Consider the following 22,500-nt stretch of genomic DNA (forward strand, 5'->3'; position numbering starts at 1 on the left):
GATATATGTATATATAAATGTATGTGTATTTTTTCAATGTTTACAAATAACACGGAAAAAATAAATAAATAGTTACCAGGGTAGCAAAAATTCACACAAGTACCAAGGATGTAACAGCCTACTTATAAAGGTAGAAATTCAGGTTTTAGTGAAATGTTTTTGTACCACATAGATAAATAAATAAATGGAGTTAAATGCAGGTGTTGTTAAAATCTTTTTACTTCTGACATATGTTTCGAAGAAAACATTGGTATTATTTCAGAAGGAATAAAATTATGTAAAACAACGCAATCTTCTCATCAGAGAAAAAAGAGAAACAAAACGCATCAGTAAGACATTTTAGCAGAATGTGATGACTGCATATATGATGATGGGAACGCTATTAAGTTTTTTTTTTAACCATTAATAGATATAACGTCAAAGACAGTTTATAGAAAGAGAAGGAGAAAGAAAGAAATTAGGAGAAAACTAATAGTGGAGAGATATAGAGAGATAGGTAAATTAAAATAATGCTTAAAGGCATGGAAGTAGATATATTTAGTGGAAGTGAAATGTAAGATAGTCAAAGGTCAACTTTCATAGAATGGTAGAAATGGTATAGGAACTAAAGGTATGTTTTGCCAATGTTTGCAATGATAAATGCATTCTTTAATCGTGTTTACAAGAAGATTTGTGAGAGCAGGATGAAATACATTTCATCGTTACAAAGTGGACAGAAAGATTTACCTTTATCATACGGAAATGACTTAGATAGAATATTCCATTCCTAATCAAATTGTTTATTATGATATATATATATATATATATATATATATATATATATATATATAAATTAATCTTTTCTTTTTTATCTTTTATTTGTTTCAGTCATTTGACTGCAGCTATGCTGGAGTGCCGCCTTTAGTTGAACAAATCGACCCCAGGACTCATTCTTTGTAAGCCTAGTACTTATTCTATTAGTCTCTTTTGCCAAACTGCTAAGTTATGGGGACGTAAACACAGCAACATCGGTTGTCAAGCAATGGAGGGGAGACAAATACAGACAGACAGACAGACACACACACATATATATATGATGGACTTCTTTCAGTTTCCATCTACCAAATCCACTCACAAGGCTTTGGTCGGCCCAAGGCTATAGTAGAAGACACTTGCCCAAGGTGCCATGCAGTGGGACTAAACTAAGAACCATGTGGTCAGTAAGCAAGCTACTTACCACACAGCCACTCCTGCACCTCATATGCTTGTGTGTGTGTGTATCTTGATAATTACACAAACACATACATATACATACTGGCACACACATTTATACACAAAAATAGGAATACAGATTCATAATTTCAAACAGACACACATACACATACACAGGTATACATATGTTATACAGTTATAATACGAACATTCATCTAGGAAAACATATATAGACACACACACATATAAGCATGAATGTATCAATACACATACTATACACACATAATCTTAAGAACGTTCATAAATGTATATATACATAGACATATAAATATTCATCTTGAATGACACATATAGACATACACATATAGGCATGAATGTACAAACATACAGGAGAACAAGCACATGCACATAGACTGATATACATATACATACTCATCTAGAAAGACACATATAGAGACACACACATACCCATATACACATGACCATACACACACAGACACACACACATATATAGAGGCACATGTGCACATACTCACACGTACATACAGACATGCATACACACACACACACACACACAAGTACACACACACATATAGGCACAAGTACACATATCAACACACACACATGCATATAAACGTGTATGCACACACAGACACACACGGAGTCACATGTGCACACACACATATAGATACATACACACACACACACACACACACACACACACACATATAGGCACAAGTACACAAACCAACACAGACAAACACATACACATATACACACGCATAAACACATGTGCACGCACACACACACATAGTCACATGCACACACACACACACATACATATAGGCACAAGTACACAAACCAACACAGACAGACAGACACACACACACACATACACGCACATAAACACATGTGCACGTACAGACACACACACATACATACAGACACGTGCACACACACATATAGGCACAAGTACACATACCAACACACATACACACCCTACATCCACCCCCACTCATACACAAATCTTCACAATTAACCACAAAGAATGACAATAGTGCCAAAAGTGTCAACACTACCTGTCAATACAGAGATGCAGGTGTGTGCATATGTGCACATAATTGCAAATCAACAACGCTGTGAGGCATTGACAGGAAGCAGTACTTTATTGTGCACTGTTTTTATGCCAAATGCATTTAGTGCGTTCCACTAAAGAAAATGAAGAATCTCAAATGAAAGAGTGATGGTAGTGGTTGTAGTGGTGGTGGTGGTGGTGGTGGTGATTCTAAATTAAGTGTTAGTGGTTGTGTAATAATGGTGGTGGCGGTGAGAGGGGTGTGAGGGTTGGGGTGGTAGTGAATGTTGTAAATTAAGTGGTAGTGTTGGTGTATGCGTGGTGGTGGTGGTGGTGTAGGATAGGGTGGTACTGATGTCGGCAGTAATGGTGCTGGTAGTGGTGGTTGTGTGGTTGTGGTGGTGGTAGTATATGTATTGGTAGTTGTTAAGTGGTGGTGGTGGTTTTAAAAATGTGGAAAGTGGTAGTAATAGCAGTTGTGAATGTGTAGTAGTTATAGTGGTAGTTGTCATAGTTGCAATAGTGGTTGTGGTTTAGGTGGTAGTTGTAATGGTGTTAATGGTGCTGGTGATTGTAGCAAGGGTGGTTGTAGCTTGGGTGCTGGTGACTGTAGTGGTGGTGGTTGTAGTTTTGGTGGTAGTTGTGGTGATGTTTGTGCTGATGGTAATTGTAGTGGTGGTGGTTGACGTTTTGGTGGTAATTGTGTTGGTGTTCACGATGCTGGTGATTGTAGTGGTGGTAGTTGTGGTTTTGGTAGTAGTTTTAGTGGTGTTTGTGGTGCTGGTGATTTTAGTGGTGATGGCTGTAGTTTTGGTAATAGTTTTAGTAGTGTTTGTGGTGCTGGTGATCTTAGTGGTGGTGGTTGTGGTTTTGGCAGTAGTTGTGTTGATGTTCATGGTGCTGGTGATTGTAGTGGTGGTAGTTGTGGTTTTGGTAGTAGTTTTAGTGGTGTTTGTGGTGCTGGTGATTTTAGTGGTGGATGGTTGTGGTTTTGGTGGTAGTTTTAGTGGTGTTTGTGGTGCTGGTGATTTTAGTGGTGGTGGTTGTGGTTGTGGCGGTAGTTGTGGTGGTGTTTGTGGTGCCAGTGATTGCAGTGTTAGTGGCTGTGGTTTTTGTGGAAGATTGGAAATGAAGTACACTGCTAGCATGTCTTTCATGTACAACTACCATATAAAACCAAGGCAAGAAGACAGTAATACACACAGACACACACACACACACACACACACACACACACACACACACATACAATGGACTTCTTTCAGTTTCCGTCTACCAAATCCACTCACAAGGCTTTGAGACTATAGTAGAAGATATTTGCCCAAGGCACAATGCAGTAGGACTGAACCTGGAACCATGTGGTTGGTAAGCAAGCTACTTACCACACAGCCACTCCTGTGCCTATATATATATATATATATATATATGAAAGAACATAGCTTGGTGGTTAGAACGTCAGGCTTACAATCGTGAGGTTGTGAGTTCCATTCTCAAACTGGGCTGTGTGTCGTGTTCTTGAGCAAGACACTTTATTCTACGAAGCTCCATTTCACACAGCTGTAGAAATGAATTGCAATGTCTCTGGTGCTAAGCTGTATCAGCCTTTGCTTTTCCCTTGGGCAACATCAGTGGCACAGAGTGGGGAGACTGGTATGCACAGGTGACTGTTGGTCTTCTATAAGCAACCTTGCCCAGACTTGTGCTTCAGAGGGGAACTTTCTAGGTGCAATCCCATGATCATTCGTGATTGAAGTGGGGTCTTTACCCCATATGTGTGTATATATATATATATATATATATATATATATATATATATATATATATATATATATATATATATATATGGCAAATAAGAAAGTGGAGAGGATACAAAATTGACAGACATCAGCCGATGGAATAGACATACTAGAATGTTTACCGGCTGATGTCTGTCGATTTTGTATCCTCTCCACTCTCTTATTTGCCGTATAAATCAAGGTAAAACCACTTTTTACCCTCGCTCATATATAACACTCAATTGCGAGCTTGCCATGCAATAACTAGGACTTGGGTAAGAATAATTGAGTACACTACCAGCAGTATAGTATATTGGATAAGTACTGTCTCTTAGTTGGTTTCTTATCCTCTAACTCACACAGAAATATATATACTCTTTTACTCTTTTACCTGTTTCACTCATTTGACTGCAGCCATGCTGGAGCACCGCCTTTAATCGAGCAAATTGACCCCAGGACTTAGTCTTTGGAAGCCTAGTACTTATTCTATTGGTCTCTTTTGCCGAACCGCTAAGTTACAGGGATGTAAACACACCAGCACCGGTTATTAAGCGATGTTGGGGGGACAAACACAGACACACAAACATATACACACACATACATATATATATATATATATTTATATATATATATATATATATATATATATATATATATATATATATATATATATATATATATATTTATATATATATATATATATATATATATATATATATATACTCTCTGAGTGGTTGGCGTTAGGAAGGGCATCCAGCTGTAGAAACTCTGCCAAATTTAGATTGGAGCCTGGTGTTGCCATCCGGTTTCACCAGTCCTCAGTCAAGTCGTCCAACCCATGCTAGCATGGAAAGCGGACGTTAAACGATGATGATGATATATATATACACATATATACGACGGTCTTCTTTCAGTTTCAGTCTACCAAATCCACTCACAAGGCTTTGGTTGGCCCAAGGCTATAGTAGAAGACACTTGCCCAAGGTGCCACGCAGTGGGACTGAACCCAGAACCATGTGGTTGGTAAGCAAGCTACTTACCACACAGCCACTCCTATATGTATAGTTCAAATTTACAAAAAACTAAAGATGAAGACAGGGGAAGGAACAACAAGCGGGTGTATTGGTTTGATGCTCAAGAAGAACAGTAAAGTCTTTGATGTTTCAAGTCTACGCTCTTCAACAGAAAGGATTGAGAGGGGAAAAAAGAGGAAAGAGAAAAAAGAAAGAATGGAGAGAGAAAAACATGTGTAGGGATTAATGGTTCAATGTGATGACAACAGGCTTTTTAAAGTTTTTGTCTACCAAATCCACTCGCAAGGCTTTGGCTGATCAGGGGCCTTAGTAGAAGACACTTGCTCAAGGTGCCACACAGTGTGACCGAACCCGAGACTGTGTGGCTGGGAAGCAAAACCTTTTACCACACAGCCATGTCTGTGCAGGAGTCAAAATCAATTCCTCACTCAACCTGACTGCTTAGCAGACTCAACATCTTGTTCAATAACTCTGGCCATGTAATTCTAACAGCAATGGAGATCATGACAACAACGATGATAACAAGAAGAAGAACAACAACAACAATAAATATATAAATAAATACATGAAAATGTAAAAGCTTCTTCTATGTTGACATTAAATTTTGGTGTTTCTAAACAAGTAATTTACACAGAAATATCTCCAGTCACATTCTGTAAATAATGGTAAAAGTTCTGCTACAATGCCAAATGTCTTACTTATTACATTAACTCAATGCTTTTGCTTTCAGCTTTTTTTTTATTACTTTAATACAGTGTTTTGTTTGTATATATATATATATATATATATATATGTGTGTGTGTGTGTATGTGTGTGTGTATATGCTTATATGTCCATATATAGGCATATACTTATACACACATATATGTATAAATGTGTACATATATGTATATATGTGTACATACATGTTTGTGTCATTATGTATGCATATATATACACACATATATATCTATACATATTTGGATGCATTTGTGTGTGTGCGTATAACATAAATATGTGTATGTGTGTGCATATATACATACATATAGTTGTTCTATTTGCCATGTCTTCCACCCTCTCACGTCTTATTTTTCTCTTCATCCATGGCCTATTCTTCTTTTCCTTCTTTTTCTTCTTCTTCTTCTTCTGTCTTCAGTCTTCACCTCATTCTGCCTCACTCTACTTTCACTTTCTTCCCCCCCCCCGCCTGAAACACCACTACAACCTCTTTCCCCCACTCCTCCTACTTTTGTTCTTTGGTCCTTTGTTCTTCAGACATTTGCATATTTCCTTGTTAGCTTCTTACTATCTACAGAGATAAATTTTTCCCCAGAACATTTCCTCTGTTTACATACATATACATACATACATGTATGCATGTGTGTATATATATATATATATATGCATACATGCATATATGTACTCACATATATGTGTTTATACATACATACATATATATATATATATATATATATGTATGCATGTATGCATGTATGTATATATATATATATATATATATATATATATATATATGTATGTATATGTATAAACACAACATCCATTACAACCTTTACTTTTTATCTTCCTCTCCCTCTCTCCACTACTCCCCCTCACTCTCTTATCCAACTTTTCTCCACCTACAACAATCTTTATGATGATTGAATTTACATCTACCTCACGCCACCACCAGCACCACCACTGACACCACCACCGCCACCACTACCTTTGCTCCCTTGTTTTATTGTTATTTTTCTCTTTGGATGTTGTCTTTTAGGTTTGTGGGGCTCTGTACACGATGCGCGGAGAGTAAGTGGGGAGTGAGGGGAGTGGTGGTGGGTTACTTTCTGACGTGTGCCATGAACTGGGAATTTTCTTGAGATTAACCACCACTGCTACCAGCGCTGATACCACCACCACCACCATCACCACCAGAATGACTATGATGACCACAAACACTATTGAGACCACTACCATCACCTACACCATCATCTTCACCAAGAACACCATCATGCCACTACTGATACCACTACTACCATCCACTCCCACCACCCCCAGTACTTCCACCAAAACCACCACCACCACTGTTGTTACCAACACCACCAACACCACTGTCATCATCGTCATCACCAGTACTACCACTAAGACTACCACAACCACCACCACTGCCACCATCACCACCATCACCACCACATCATCACTGGGAACATCACACCACTGCTGCTGCATTGCCATCATCAGCACCACCACCATCACCATCATTACCAAGACCACCACCACCACTGCCAACACCACCATCATCACCAAGGACACAACCATCACCACCACCATCATCATCATCACCTGTACTACCACCAAGACCACTACAACTTTGACCACCACCACCACCATCATCATCATCCCCATCCACTCCCACACCACCATTATCGGTATCACCAACACTACCACCAAGACCATCACAACGATGACCACTACCACCAACACCACCACACCCACCACCACCATCATCACCAAGATCACTAGCACCACCACCACTACCATCATCGCCCCCATGCATCCCCACTACCAACACAACCACCACCACAACCACCACCACTACCAACACCACTACCACTTCCATCATCCACCACCATCACCACTACCACTACCAACCGCCTCAACCGCCAACAGCAACAAAAAGACAAGTGAGTGTAAAAACAAAGGAGTTTTTGTGGGGTAGGGGTTGATGGTTGGGTGGAAGAGCGTTTGGTTGATAAGGTATCTGTTTGATTCTACACCTAGGGATTTTTATGAAGTTGTTTTTCATCAAAAACGCAAGGTCAGTGCGAGGGGTATTAAACTGAGCTAAGGGACATAACTCACTGCTATATACTTCCCTTAGATCTTCTACAACAACAATTACAACAACAAGGATTTATTGTTTCTAATAAAAGTAATCTTTTATCTTTCGCTTGTTTCACTCACTGGACTGTGGCCATGATGGGGCACCACCTTGAAGGGTTTAGTCCAGGCATGGGCAACTGTTTATGAGAAACGAGCCACGTGAGACATGGTTCTTAATCAGACCAGCTGCTCTATTAAAAAGATGAATAAGGGTAATAATTTTGTATTAGGCATGCTGTTCGGGAGGTCCAGCTGGCTGTATGCGGCCCACGATCCACAGTGTGTCTGTGGCTGGTTTAGATAAACAAATTGCCCCCAGTACTTACTCTATTGGTCTCTTTTGCCAAACTACTAAGTTATGGGGATGTAAACAAACCAGCACTGGTAGTCAAATGGCAGGGTAGGGGTAACAAACATAAATACACACACACACGTGTCAGTGTGTGCTTGTATATATATATATATATATATATATATATATATATCATTATATATATATACATATATATATATATCATCATCATCGTTTAACATCCGCTTTCCATGCTAGCATGGATTGGACGATTTGACTGAGGACTGGTGAAACCAGATGGCTACACCAGGCTCCAATCTGATCTGGCAGAGTTTCTACAGCTGGATGCCCTTCCTAACGCCAACCACTCCGAGAGTGTAGTGGGTGCTTTTACATGCCACTGGCATGAAGACCAGTCAGGCGGTACTGGCAACGGCCACGCTCAGATGGTGTTTTTTACGTGTCACCTGCACAGGAGCCAGTCCAGCGGCACTGGCAACAACCTCGCTCGAATTTATTTTTCACGTGCCACCAGCACAAGTGCCAATATCTATATATATATATATATATATATATATATATATCTATATATATATATATATATATATATATATATACACACACACACGCACGCATATATATTGTTCAAAACATTTTGGTTTGGATTCCGTGCTACTTAATGTGACCTTCCTTGACCAGTTGTAGCCCTAGCCAACTTGGACTTCCTGCACCTCCCCATTCATTCAGATTTGCACTGGCCTGAGGAAAGGCTCTGTTAGGGGGCTTTGAAATTTTAAGTAGCATGAAATCTGAATAAAACTGTTTTGAACAATGCATGTAACTTGTCCACTGACTTGTATATATATATATATATATATATATGTATATATATATATATATATATATATATATATATATATATATATATATATATATATATATATACACTCTCTGAGTGGTTGGCGTTAGGAAGGGCATCCAGCTGTAGAAACTCTGCCAAATCAGACTGGAGCCTGGTGTTGCCATCCGGTTTCATCAGTCCTCAGTCAAATCGTCCAACCCATGCTAGCATGGAAAGCGGACGTTAAACGATGATGATGATGATGATGATGATATATATATATATACCTATACCATCAGTGGTGGCTGTCCATTGTTGGTCAAAGTTGTGGACAGTAAGTAATAAGGCAGTTGGCATCATTCCTCCCATCAGACTGCATCTCTGGGCCTCGACACCATGTGCCAAGTGGTGTACAAATGATGACGCTGCCCTGCCGCCCAAACAGCTCACTTGTTAGTTGACGTCCATCTGTTGTCTAAGGGAACAGATCTTCCATTTGGTTGTAATAAACCCCAAGCCACTGGTCTAGAACCCCCTACTCTGAAATTACTGGCCTTGTGCCAAAATTTGACATCAATGCTATTAGGGTCTATAAGGTGGCAAGCTGTCAGAATGGTTAGCACACCCAGCAAAATGCTTGGTGGCCTGTCATCCGTATTTACATTCTGAGTTCAGATTCCATTAAGGTCAACTTTCGTTCTTCCAGGTTTGATAAAATAATTACCAGTTGAGCACTGGGGTCGATGTTATTAATGTACCTCCTCCCTCAAAACTGCTGGCTTTGTGCTATGGTTTGAAATCAATATAATCAGGGCCTATGGATAATTTCCAAAAGTTATAATGATTATTTTGTTTTTGTATTTTTATTTGGGTTGCAGACCAGCCTCAGATGAATTGTCCAAAACAATAGCAACAACAAGGTGGGCCTCTATAGGTTCCCTTGATCTGCAAGAAATAGCAACCAAATGTCTCCCAAATTATATGCCATTGCCTTGAAAAATCAGGTACCAGCTGGATGAGGTAGTCCTAGATACACAATGTTTGAAAGAGTGACAGCAATAAAACCACCACCACCACCAATGCAAGAACAATGCCATCATCAACTTAAATACTTATTTTTTGGATGTTACCTGAAATGGCCAAAGATTGGGGGGAGGGAGAGAGAAAGAGAGAGAAAGAGAGAGAGAGAGAGAGAGAGAGAGAGAGAGAGAGAGAGAGAGAGAGAGAGAGAAGTGCATTTCATAGCTGCAGATTACAAACATAGAACACATGCACACACACACACATGCATCAAATTAAGACTATTTCCCATTCTATTTAGTGGTGACTTCATTACAAGAGCGAAGGAAGACGTGTCCTAGCAACAGCATTTTATTAATCAAAACCATAACACTTCACTACAAACCTCACTTAACCAACCAAACTCGTCCTTGCAAGGAGAGGACTTGTGTAGCTTATGAGTGCTAACATACAAACTTTCCTTATAGACATAACCCTTTAGCATTTTAACCAGCCATATCTGGCTCAAATATTCTACCTGGTTTATGTTTAAACTAGCCAGATCCTAACTTTCACACATATCCTATAATGTTATATTAAAAATAAACAAAGCACATTATCGAAATCTCAAAGCGACAAGATAATGCATGGTTAATTCAAAATAATGTAAATAAAAGAGTCTTTACATTTGACAGAATAATGTGAATGCTAAAGGGTTAAAAAAAAAACACAAAGAAGAGAAGATCAAAGCTCAAAATGGATTATTACTTACTGGATGTGTCCCCTCTGTTGTAGCTTGACAGTGTATTCCAGAGGCAGAAACTTTCCTGGATTCCAGACTTGAGTCAAGCCCAGAGTGTGAATCAGCACAAAAGTCTGACATGTGAGCTTTTTCATACTTTCCTATATCTGGTACAGCCACTGGAGTTCCACTCTGAGAAGTCATCTCGTCTGTGTAAAATTTTAGTTGTCTGCTTTCATCCACAAATTCACTGGTGTTAGCAAAGTGTGCCGCCCTCTGGTTATTTCTGCGTACTATGCACATGGTAATGGAGACAACAATTGCGATGGACACAATGAGAATGGCCACTAGTATTATAATAAACAAATTGATGTGGATTTTTTTGTCTGATTTAGAATAGACAGTAGTCATTAATTTGGTTGTTTTATTGCTCACTGTTAGCATCAAAGACATTGTAGTCTTGGCAGAAAGCACGGGTGTTCCACTGTCTTTGACAACAAACTGGAGCTCATAGGAGCCGGCATCATTTTGATAAACAGTACGTGAAAATGATAGAACACCGCTGTAAGGATTAACAGTAAAAAGCTGCTTATCATTGCCACTTAGAATTTCGTATTTCAGAAAGGCATTCTCATAACTATCCCTATCTGATGCTTTCAGAACTGTGATATCATTCTTGCTTTGTGGATGGTAGTGGACATCTAAACTGAAAGGGTTAACACTAGGAAAGCTGAAATATGGTGCGTTGTCATTCTCATCCATCACTTCAACAATCACATTAGCTGTGTTGTTAAGGGACGGTGTACCATTGTCTTTTACTAAAACTTTGAATTCATAAACGTCCTGTTGTTCTCGATCTAATGATTCAGTAGTTAGAATAAATCCGAAATCCGAAATTTGGAAAGGAAATAAATGGTTCTTGCTTTGCTCCAGATAAAAACTCAATTGACCTCCCAAGCCTTCATCTTGGTCTGTTGCATTGATAAAACCAACTGGGAAATTTATTTTCTCATTTTCATAGGTCAGAAATCTAAAAGTGTCCTTCGTAAACTGTGGTCGTACATCATTGACATCCATCACTTGCACAGAGAAAGAATTTTCTGTGTGTAGGGGAGGGGAGCCTTTATCTCGGCAAGTAATGGTAAAATCAATAGAATGTTCGCGTTCTCTGTCGACAAGATTTTTTATGACTACTTTGTATTTATTTCTTCCTAAGCTCTGAAGCTGGACTTTATCATGGTAAAGGTCACAGCTGACCTCACCGTTCTGTCCACTGTCATTATCAGTAACTTTTACATAGGCAATGAAACTGCCAATTTTGATTCCTTCAGAAATGGTAACTGTGTCTCCAGTGGATTCTGAAAAGAAGTTAACTTCCACCGAGGGAGCATTGTTATGTTGGTTGATGATATTTATCAAAACAATTGCGGTCGAACTGAGCGGTGGACTGCCATTGTCACTTGCTTCAATAAACAGTTTATATGTCCGTCTTTTTTCCAAACTAAATTTATTGTTCAGAAATATCTCGCCTGTTATTGGATCGAGCCGAAAATAAGTCTTTGTCAAATTTGATGTTTTCGAATTAATGTGAAATAAAAATTTACCATTTTTACCAGAATCAAGGTCTGTTGCAGACATAGTAACAAGTGGTGTATCAAAGTGATGTGTATTTTCAAGAGAGACATTATAAATATTCTTTGAGAAGACGGGAGGGTTATCATTAAGATCAGCTACGTTTATATGAATATCCAAAAAACCTTGCCTCGAAGGGGTGCCTCCATCTCTTGCTTTAACTCTCATATTATAAATATCTTTTATTTCTCTGTCTAAACTTACGTCTAAAACAATTCCTAATTTGGCAGTGCCATCAACTTTTTTGCTAACAGATAATTTAAATGGATCATCAACATTTCTTTCCAGCATGTACGTAATTTGTGAATTCAGAATGCCGACATCTCTGTCAATAGCATTTGGTATAAACTTTACCATACCCTTCTTATCTCCTTCGTCAAACTGGAGGGTTATGTTTTTAACAGGAAATTCAGGTTGATGGTCATTAATATCATTTATAATAACTTTCACTTCCAATATCTTAATAAATGAATCCATATTTTGCACAGCAACATCGACAATTCTATAGCATTCACTGTTATATTTACATAATGTCTCAGCATCTAGTGTTTTGGCAGTATACAGCTCACCACTCTTAGACACATTAAACATTTCAGTACTCCGACCTTTGCCTTTCTTTAAATTGCTGAACGTAACCATTTTATAGTCAAGAAGATGCGTATCAGCTGCAATGTTTCCTATATAAGTGCCTGGCAGTTTTTGTTCATCCACATGGTAGGTAACATCCAAACACTGGGCACCAATAAATATAAAAATTAGCAGCCACAAGTTAACGAGCTTGCTGTTGTTATTGCACAGGAACACCAACAAAGGAATATGCAGAGAACACTCCATTATCTGAAATTAGAAAGAAAAAATATATGTACATATATATTCATATAAAAATATACACCAACACATACATATGAGTTGTTGTTGTTGTTGTTGGTACTCCGTCGCTTATGACGTCAAGGGTTCCAGTTGATCCGATCAACGGAACAGCCTGCTCGTGAAATTAACGTGCAAGTGGCTGAGCACTCCACAGACATGTGTACCCTTAACGTAGTTCTCGGGGATATTCAGTGTGACACAGTGTGACAAGGCTGACTCTTTGAATTACAGGTACAACAGAAACAGGAAGTAAGAGTGAGAGAAAGTTGTGGTGAAAGAGTACAGCAGGGTTCGCCACCATCCCCTGCTGGAGCCTCATGGAGCTTTTAGGTGTTTCCGCTCAATAAACACTCACAACGCCAGGTCTGGGAATCGAAACCGCGATCCTATGACCGCAAGTCCGCTGCCCTAACCACTGGACCATTACGCCTCCACATGAGTTGGTATATATTCATATAAAAATACACACACACACACATGTATATACATCTATATTTATTACACACACATGTTTATAAAACGAGTAGCTATATGATTGGACAGTAGCTTCCTAATCTCATTGTTCAGTATTCAGTTCCACTGCTTGGCACCTTGTTCCCTGCTTGGCACCTTGTCCCCTGCTTGGCACCTTGTTCCCTGCTTGACAACCAGTGTTGGTGTGTTTATATCACTGCAACTCAGTGATTTGGCAAAAGAGACTGAGAGAATAAGTACTAGGCTAGAAAAAAAAGAAAGTAATGAGATCGATTCCTTCAACTAAAATTCTTCAAGGTCATACCTCAGCATGGCTGAAGTCTAATGAATGACGCAAATAAAAGAGAATATAAGATTACAAAAATTCCATAATGGTTTTTAATTTAGGTAAAAAGCCAGTATTTTTGAAGAAAGGGTTAGCTGACTTCGACATCCTCAGTACTGTTAAGCATTTTCCACCCGGTTTTGGTAACAAAACTACCAGCTCACCGCACCTTAAATTTCCAAATTTTGGTACAAAGCCAGCAATTTTATGGGGTCAGTCAATTACATCAATCATAGGACTTGATTGGCATTTTATTTAATTGACCCCTAAAAGGATGAAAAGCAAAATTGAATTCGGCAGAACTTGAACACTAATTGCAAAGAAACAGAAGAAACACTGCTAAGCTTTTTGTCCGATGCCCTAAGGATTCTGCTTGGCTGCTCCCTTAATAATAATAATAATGACTCCGGTGTTTCACTGGTACTGAATTTATCGACCCTGAAAGGATGAAAGGCAAAGTCGACCTTGGCAGAATCTGAACTCACAATGTAGTGACAAATGAAATACTGCTAAGCATTTTGCCTGATGTGCCAATGATTCTGCCAGCTCACTGCCATCATCATAATGATAATAATAATAATAATAATAATAATAATAATAATAATAATAATAATAATAATAATAATTTTTGTTTGGTATTTGGTAACTGATACTTCTTCCCTGTTTCAATAGTTTGAATAGCTGGCACAAGATGATACTCAGAGTAACAATCCAAGATGCTTCAAGCTCTAACTTATAAATATATATATATATATATATATATATATATATATATATATATATAATCAAAATAAGCAACACGGATTTTAAAGATGATTGCAGTATGCCCGTTTCATGCTACTCCATTTATATAAGTAATGCGAGTTTTTGTATAATACCATACTATATTCTGGTGCCTAAACATAAGTACCATATTCAATTTTGAATCTAAATCTAAACCTTTTATATATATATATATATATATATATATATGTCGGTAATGACACCCCGGTGTCACGCCACTTCCGTTCTGCCGGCCACTCCTTGCGGCAACACCTGTCTGTGTTTGGATTGTCCATGCACAGGGGCCATCCGGACTCCCGTTTGCGCCGAGAACAGGGATTAATCTTCTATCTTCGCTCCTTTGCGCCACATGGGCTCAACTCCCCTCCACTCTTCATCTAACCCCCTCCTCCTGTCTCTCTCCCCCACCCATCTCTCCCCTCCCCCACCTCCTGCTCCGACTCCTACTTCTTTGTAAGTCTCTTCACCTCTCTTCACTCCTACTTCTCTTCCTACTTCTCTTCATTCCTACTTCTCTTCCCACTTCTCTTCCTACTTCTCTTCACTCCTACTTCTCTTCCTACTTCTCTTCCTACTTCTCTTCATTCCTACTTCTCTTCCCACTTCTCTTCCTACTTCTCTTCACTCCAACTTCTCTTCCTACTTCTCTCCACTCCCACTTCTCTTCACCCCTACTCTTTCTCTCCTCTCTCTTACTCTCTCTCACTCTCTTCTCTCGTACTCCCCCCTCTCTCACTCTTACTCTCTACACTCTTACTCTCCTACTCTCTACACTCTTACTCTCTCACCCTTACTCTCTCACTCTCTTCCCCTCTCTCTCACTCTCTTTCTCTTCCTCTCTTTCTCCCCCCCCATACCCCTCTTCCCTCTCTCTCACTATCTTTCTCTTCCTCTCTTTCTCCCCCCATACCCAACTTCCCCCTCTTTCTTCCCCCCCATACCCACCTTCCCCCTCTCTCAATCCACCTTCCCTCTCTTATACCCACCCTCTCTCCTCTCTTCCTCTCCCCTCCCATACCCATCTTCCCCCTCTCTTACATCCACCTTCCCCTTCTCCCTCCTCGTCAACACCCCCTCATAAGCTCATCCCACCACACCCCAACACACTCCTACTCTACCTTCCCACTCGACCCCATCCAATTCCTTACACCCACCACCCACCCCTACCCACATACCCCACCCTACCCATAGACCCCTACCTCTACCCCACCCTCAGCCTAACCCACACTCCACCCATGCCTTCCCCAACTCCCAACACCCTCACATCACACCACACCAATACCCTCGCATCACACCACGCACACACTACAACTGACCAACTACTTTCTCCATTTCTCCCTTTCTCCCTTCCCCATTTTCACACTGCATACCTCAAGATCACCAGCATTCTACCTCCCACACACAGCCCCTCGTTCCCGATCACCGTTTGTTATCTCCCCCTTTCTTAGCTCTCCTGAAAAAAGAATTTCTAACTTCCGGTCAGCCATTGTTATGATCGGCCATTATTATGATTGACCGTTGACTGAACACTATTCAATTTTTTTTCTCCGTGTTTTTCTCCTTGTCTCCGTATTCTTTCTGCTGAAGAGCGTAGCTCGAAACGTCAAAGACTTTCCGTATTCCCGAGCGTCATACTAATATATCCTTTTGTTATTTACACCACCTGTCCTCGTCTGTTGTTATTATTTGTATATTCTCCCATATATACATACATATGCATTCCACCTATTCTTTTATTCTTTTATATGCTTCAGTCCAAAGGCTGTTGCCATGCTGGAGCATTGCCAATATATATATATATATATATATATATATATATATATATATATATAGTATGTATATATATTCACACACACATATATATACATATATGTATTTGTATAATATATATGTATATATGTGTGTGTGTGTGTGTGTGTGTGTGTGTGTGTGTGTGTGGAAATATATATATAGAAACATATATGCATACATACACACTCACAAAACCCACACCCACAAACACATATCTATATCCTCTTCATTTTTATTTATTTCTTTATCACTTCCTTCCTTTCATTTCTTCCATTTTTTTTTTTTTTTTGTATAATTCACAAATTCTTCTCATTTTTTTTTTCGAAAATTTATTTTCATTCTTTCAAAGTTTATCATCTCTGTTCCTCTGTTCTTGATAATAATGTCAGTTTCTGTGTGCGTGCGTGTGTGCATGTAAATTGTTATGTATGTGTGTACATGCATTTATATACAGATATATATATGTAGTCCAAAACATACACCCATTTGTGACCTTATGTGGGTGAGTATGTGTGTGTGTATGCATGTGAGTATTATTATGTATATGTATGCTGTTAATGGCTATTTGCTTGTGTATGTTTTTGAACATGTCCATATGTACGTGTGTCTATGCACATATATGTGCATGTGTGTTTGTGTGTGTGTTGTGTGTGTGTGTGTGTGTGTGTATGTGGAGGGGCTCAAACATGTTTGCACTAAGTAAGCGATCCATCGTTGGAGGATGATTGCAAAATGTTCAAACCGCTTGATGAATCTGTCATGTCAGATAGCAGCCATGATGAATGTCACAGTGCAACATAGATAAGAAACCTATATTTCATTTGCATACACGCACACACACACACACACACACACAACAAATGCATTCACATACGACACATGCTTCAATTTGTGTTGTTCTTGCACATACAGTATACACATATATTACATATATACATATATATATATATGAGTGGATTTGCATATATATAAAAGTGTATATGTAACCATGTATGTATATAAATTCATGATTAATTATATATATATGTGTGTGTATATATGTATGTATGTATGCTTCATAAAAAATAGAAAATTTTGTCCTATTTTATACAAGTATTTTTAAATTTAGGTTTTTTTTATCATAACTAATTATTTTTTTATATCTTTTAGCTGTCTTTTTAAATAAAAGTTTTTTTTTTTTTAATTCTATCTATTTATTTTATTTCTATGTTTGGTAATGTTTCTTGGCATGAGGAAATGGAAATTTTTCTTTAGGAGAAATATGCAAATGAGCAACAACGTGTTCAGTCGTTGATGGATAGCATGAACAGTAAAAATATATAAACAAAACAAAATAAAATAAAATGAAATAAAATAAAACTTCGAACTAATAATAATAATGATGATAATAATAGCAACAACAATAATATATCGCAAATAAATAAATGACTTCATAAAAAAAACAAAAAAGAATTACATTTTTCATCTTAAATACATTCTTCTTATTAATTTTATTATCACTGTTATTATTTTTATCATCATCATGATCACCATCATCATCATCATTGGTGTCACCATCATTCTTACTATCAATTTTATTACTACTATTATTATTATTATTATTGTTGTTGTTGCTCTTCTTTCTTTTTTTGCCCCTTCCCCCTTTCCTTCTCTGCCACAATTTTCCAATGATTTTTCATTAATTCTAAGATGGCTGTTGTTGCATACCAAGACTGAATAATAACTCCTCAGTAGCCATATTGCTGGTGCTAAAGCTTAGAATTGGCTACATCAATATTTTACATATATACATCAATGTCTATTGAAACTTTACGTGTTACATTATTAAATATTACTTGATTCAACTAGTTTTATTATTACATGGCTGCAAGGCAGGGCGCAATGACTGCGTGGTTAGCAGAGTTAGCTAAGCAGTCACCTGGCTCTAAGTTTGATTTCCCCATGTGACAGTTTGAGCTGCAAGTGTTTCATGCCTTACCTTGGGGTTTATCAAAACCTGGTGAGCAGAATTTAGTACATGGGCTTGTTGAGAATCTTGCCATACACACTCACACATATACTCACATAGATACACTGACATTCCTTATGCTAAAAAAAATAAAACTTGTTTTATTTAAACAAAAAAAAAAATCATCAATACACTTTTGGAGTGGTTGATGCTAGGAAGTGCATCCAGCCATAGAAACCAGGCCAAATCAGACTGGAGTCTGGTGCAACCCTGGTGCAACCCTGGTGCAACCCTGGTCCAACCCATACCAGCATGGACAATGAATGTTAAATGATGACGATGATGATGATGATACATATATAATAATAATAATAATAATAATGATAATAATAATGATAATGATAGTAATAATAATAATAATAATAATAATAATAATAATAATAATGATAATAATAACTCGACTCCGTTGGTTGCGAATGGTCATGGGTGCATCTAAGAGGTTCCCGTCACCTCACCAGCAAACACACAACCGAGAGTTGTTTTTATGGAAGACCAGCAGTCACCCATGCATACCAGCCTTCCCCTCTCCATGTCACTGATGTTATCCAAGGGAAAGGCAAAGGCAGATACAGCTTGGCACCAGTGATGTCACAACTCATATCTACAGCTGAATGAACTGGAGCAACGTGAAATAAGGTGTCTTGCTCAAGAAGACAATCTCACGATCGTAGGCTCGATGCTCTAACCACTGAGCCATGCGCCTTCACAATAATAATAATAATAATAATAATAATAATAATGATGATTATGTGAAGTAGCGTTAGCATTACCTTTAATTCACATTTATATATAAATACAGCCTCAAATAGACCTGCATAGGATTTGACTGCATTGCTTAATGATAGTTGCAATTGAAACTTTACTATTATACCAGTGCAGTTCATTCAGGGTCTGCATTGTAATATGCTTTGATACATACACTCACAACACACACACATATGTATATATATATATGCACATACATTCACAGTTACATGCGCGTGCACACACACACACATACATGCATACACATAAGTGATTTGCATTAGGAACAGCGTCCACTCATAGAAACCATACCAAACTAAAATGTGGTGTGGTTCTGTAACATACCTAGGTACACAGTAATTCCAAATGAGAAGTAACAGCCTGCACTAGCACAGAAGAAAGTGGACATTGATGATGATGATGATGATGATATATATATATATCTTTTATCTTTTACTTGTTTCAGTCATTAGACTGCAGTCATGCATGGGCACTGTCTTGAAGAAGTTTTAGTCAAATGAATAGACCCAAGTACGTTTTTTTGCAAAGTTACAGGGAAGTAAACACATCAAAAGCAGTTGTCAAGTGGTGGGCTGGGAGACAAATATAGTCACAAACATATATATATATATATATATATATATATATATATATATGTGTATATATTTTACTTTTTTACTTGTTCCAGTCACTTAACTGTGACCAAGCTGGAGCACCGCGTTTTAGTTGAGCAAATCGACCCCAGGACTTATTCTTTGTAAGCCTAGTACTTATTCTATCAGTCTCTTTTGCTGAACAGCTAAGTTACAGGGACGTAAACACACCAGCATCAGTTGTCAAGCAATGTTGGGAGGACAAACACAGACACACAAACACACACACATATATATATATATATATACATATATATATATATATATACATATATACGGCAGGCTTCTTTCAGTTCCTGTCTACCAAATCCACACACAAGGCTTTGGTCAGCCCGAGGCTATAGTAGAAGACACTTGCGTGAGGTGCCACACAGCGGGACTGAACCCGGAACCATGTGGTTTGTAAGCAAGCTACTTACCACGCAGCCACAAATGCACAAGTGTATATGTGTTTTTGAGAACAATGTGTATCGGAAAACTGTGTAAAAACCAGCAGAAGATGATTGAGAGCTAGAGTTGGCAGAATCAATAAAAAAACCAGAAAGAATGTCTTGTAGTTATTTATATAGTCATGTCTTTATATGTCTTGACTTAAATTCTGCTGGTGATCACTCTGCTTCTAATTCCTCCTGGGGCAAGAAAATATATAGTCTTATAAACACAGTCATTCAGACAAACCAGGTACACCTATGTAGATATATGTATACATATATTCTTTTATGTGTTTCAGTCATTTGACTGCAGTCATGCTGGAGTATTACCTTTAGTCGACCAAATCGACCCTGGGCTTATTCTTTGTAAGCCTAGTGTGCCTGTATGTATGTATGAATTATAATTACACACACACACACACAACCTGGTGCAGGCGTGGTTTTGAAACTTGCTTCCCAACCACATGTGATGATTATAAATGAGCATCACCATCATACAAACAATGTTCTTCATTTCCAGTCCTCCATGAAAAACATTTCTGGCCATGAGGAAATATTACTTTGCTTGGCGACAGGTGATGATGGTGACAGGGAAGACATCCAGTCATAGAAAATCTACCTCAACAAATTCTGTTTAACCAATGCAAGCATGGTAAAAGTTACAATAACCCTTTCGATACCAACCTGGCTGAAACTGGCTCTGGCTCTGTAGTACAAATGTCTTGTTTTCATAAGCTTTGAATTTAAATCTTCTACCAAACCTTAGCCACAATTTATGTTCCTAAAATTAGCTTACTGATAACTAAGACATTTTACTAAATTCTTTGTTATATTTAAAATTAATCAAAAGAAACACAGAGCATCTCAAAATAAATATGTTAATGAAAGGGTTAAATGATGGAGATGCCATATAAATCTCACTCACACATTCTAGTTTGGCAATGTGTCTACGGCCTGATGCTGTTCCTAATGCCAACCATTTTACAGAATGTATTACAGCGACATGTCTTCAGCATGACAACTTCTTTATTTACATGCACGTCTTCATATCATCATCATTTTAACATCTACTTTTCTATGGCTGCATGGGTTGGGAGTTTTCTGAAGCAGACTTTCTACTTGCTTGAGGTACCATTTAGTGGTACTTTAATCTGAAACCATGTAGTTGAGAAGCAAACTTCTTACCACATGACTATGCCTGCACCTGAATGTGTATAAGAGAAAATAGAAAGAGTGAGGGCAAAGTGAAAAAGTGAGAAAATGTAGGACACAATGTGGGTGTCTTGTATTTCCAAGAAAGACTTTTTGCAAGTGAGTGCATATATGCATGTGCATGTATGGAAGTATGTGCATGTATACTTATACATACTTGAATAAATACAGGGTACGCTTGAGTGTATATGTATGTATGTTTGTGTATGTATATATAGGGATGCAAATGCACGCATGTATATGTGTGTGCCTGTTTATATATGGAAATATGTGTGTATACCTGTGTTCATGCACATGTGTGTGTGTGTGTATGTATATATATATATATATATATATATATATATATATATATATATATATTCACATACATGAATACATACCTACATTTAATGTATATATTTAGAAACCAGTCAGTCTCTTATAAATGTGTGCATGTGTGTAAATTTCTATATATGTACAAAAAAAAAAAGACAATAGTATATATCTATCGCTTTATATATATATATATATAATATGTATATATATATATATATATATATATATATATATATATATATATATATAATCATACATACATGTGTTTATATATATAAACATATGTGTGTATGATTTTTCATATATATATATATATATATATATATATATATATATATATATATGTATAAATCATACATACATGTGTTTATATATATATATATATATATATATATATATATATATATAGATATAGATATAAAATCATACAGACATGCATTTCTATATATGTATA

At 37.7% G+C, this 22,500-nt stretch overlaps 1 protein-coding gene across 2 annotated transcripts in view; it reads right to left on the reverse strand.

Moving 5' to 3' along the window:
- Positions 1 to 22,500, reverse strand: part of LOC106871011 (protocadherin beta-2) — a 274,660-nt gene that overhangs the window by 82,255 nt on the left and 169,905 nt on the right. For both annotated transcript variants that reach the window (XR_016244280.1, XM_014917267.3), the window contains exon 2: positions 10,839 to 13,277. Coding sequence is in view for 1 of the 2 variants with exons in the window: in XM_014917267.3 (XP_014772753.1) it covers positions 10,839 to 13,274 (2,436 nt within the window). In the remaining variant the exon portion in view is untranslated. The remainder of the gene's footprint in view (positions 1 to 10,838; positions 13,278 to 22,500) is intronic.

The sequence above is a fragment of the Octopus bimaculoides genome, chromosome 14, assembly GCF_046866305.1.
Source record: "Octopus bimaculoides isolate indiv1 chromosome 14, ASM4686630v1, whole genome shotgun sequence".
NCBI lineage: Eukaryota > Metazoa > Mollusca > Cephalopoda > Octopoda > Octopodidae > Octopus > Octopus bimaculoides.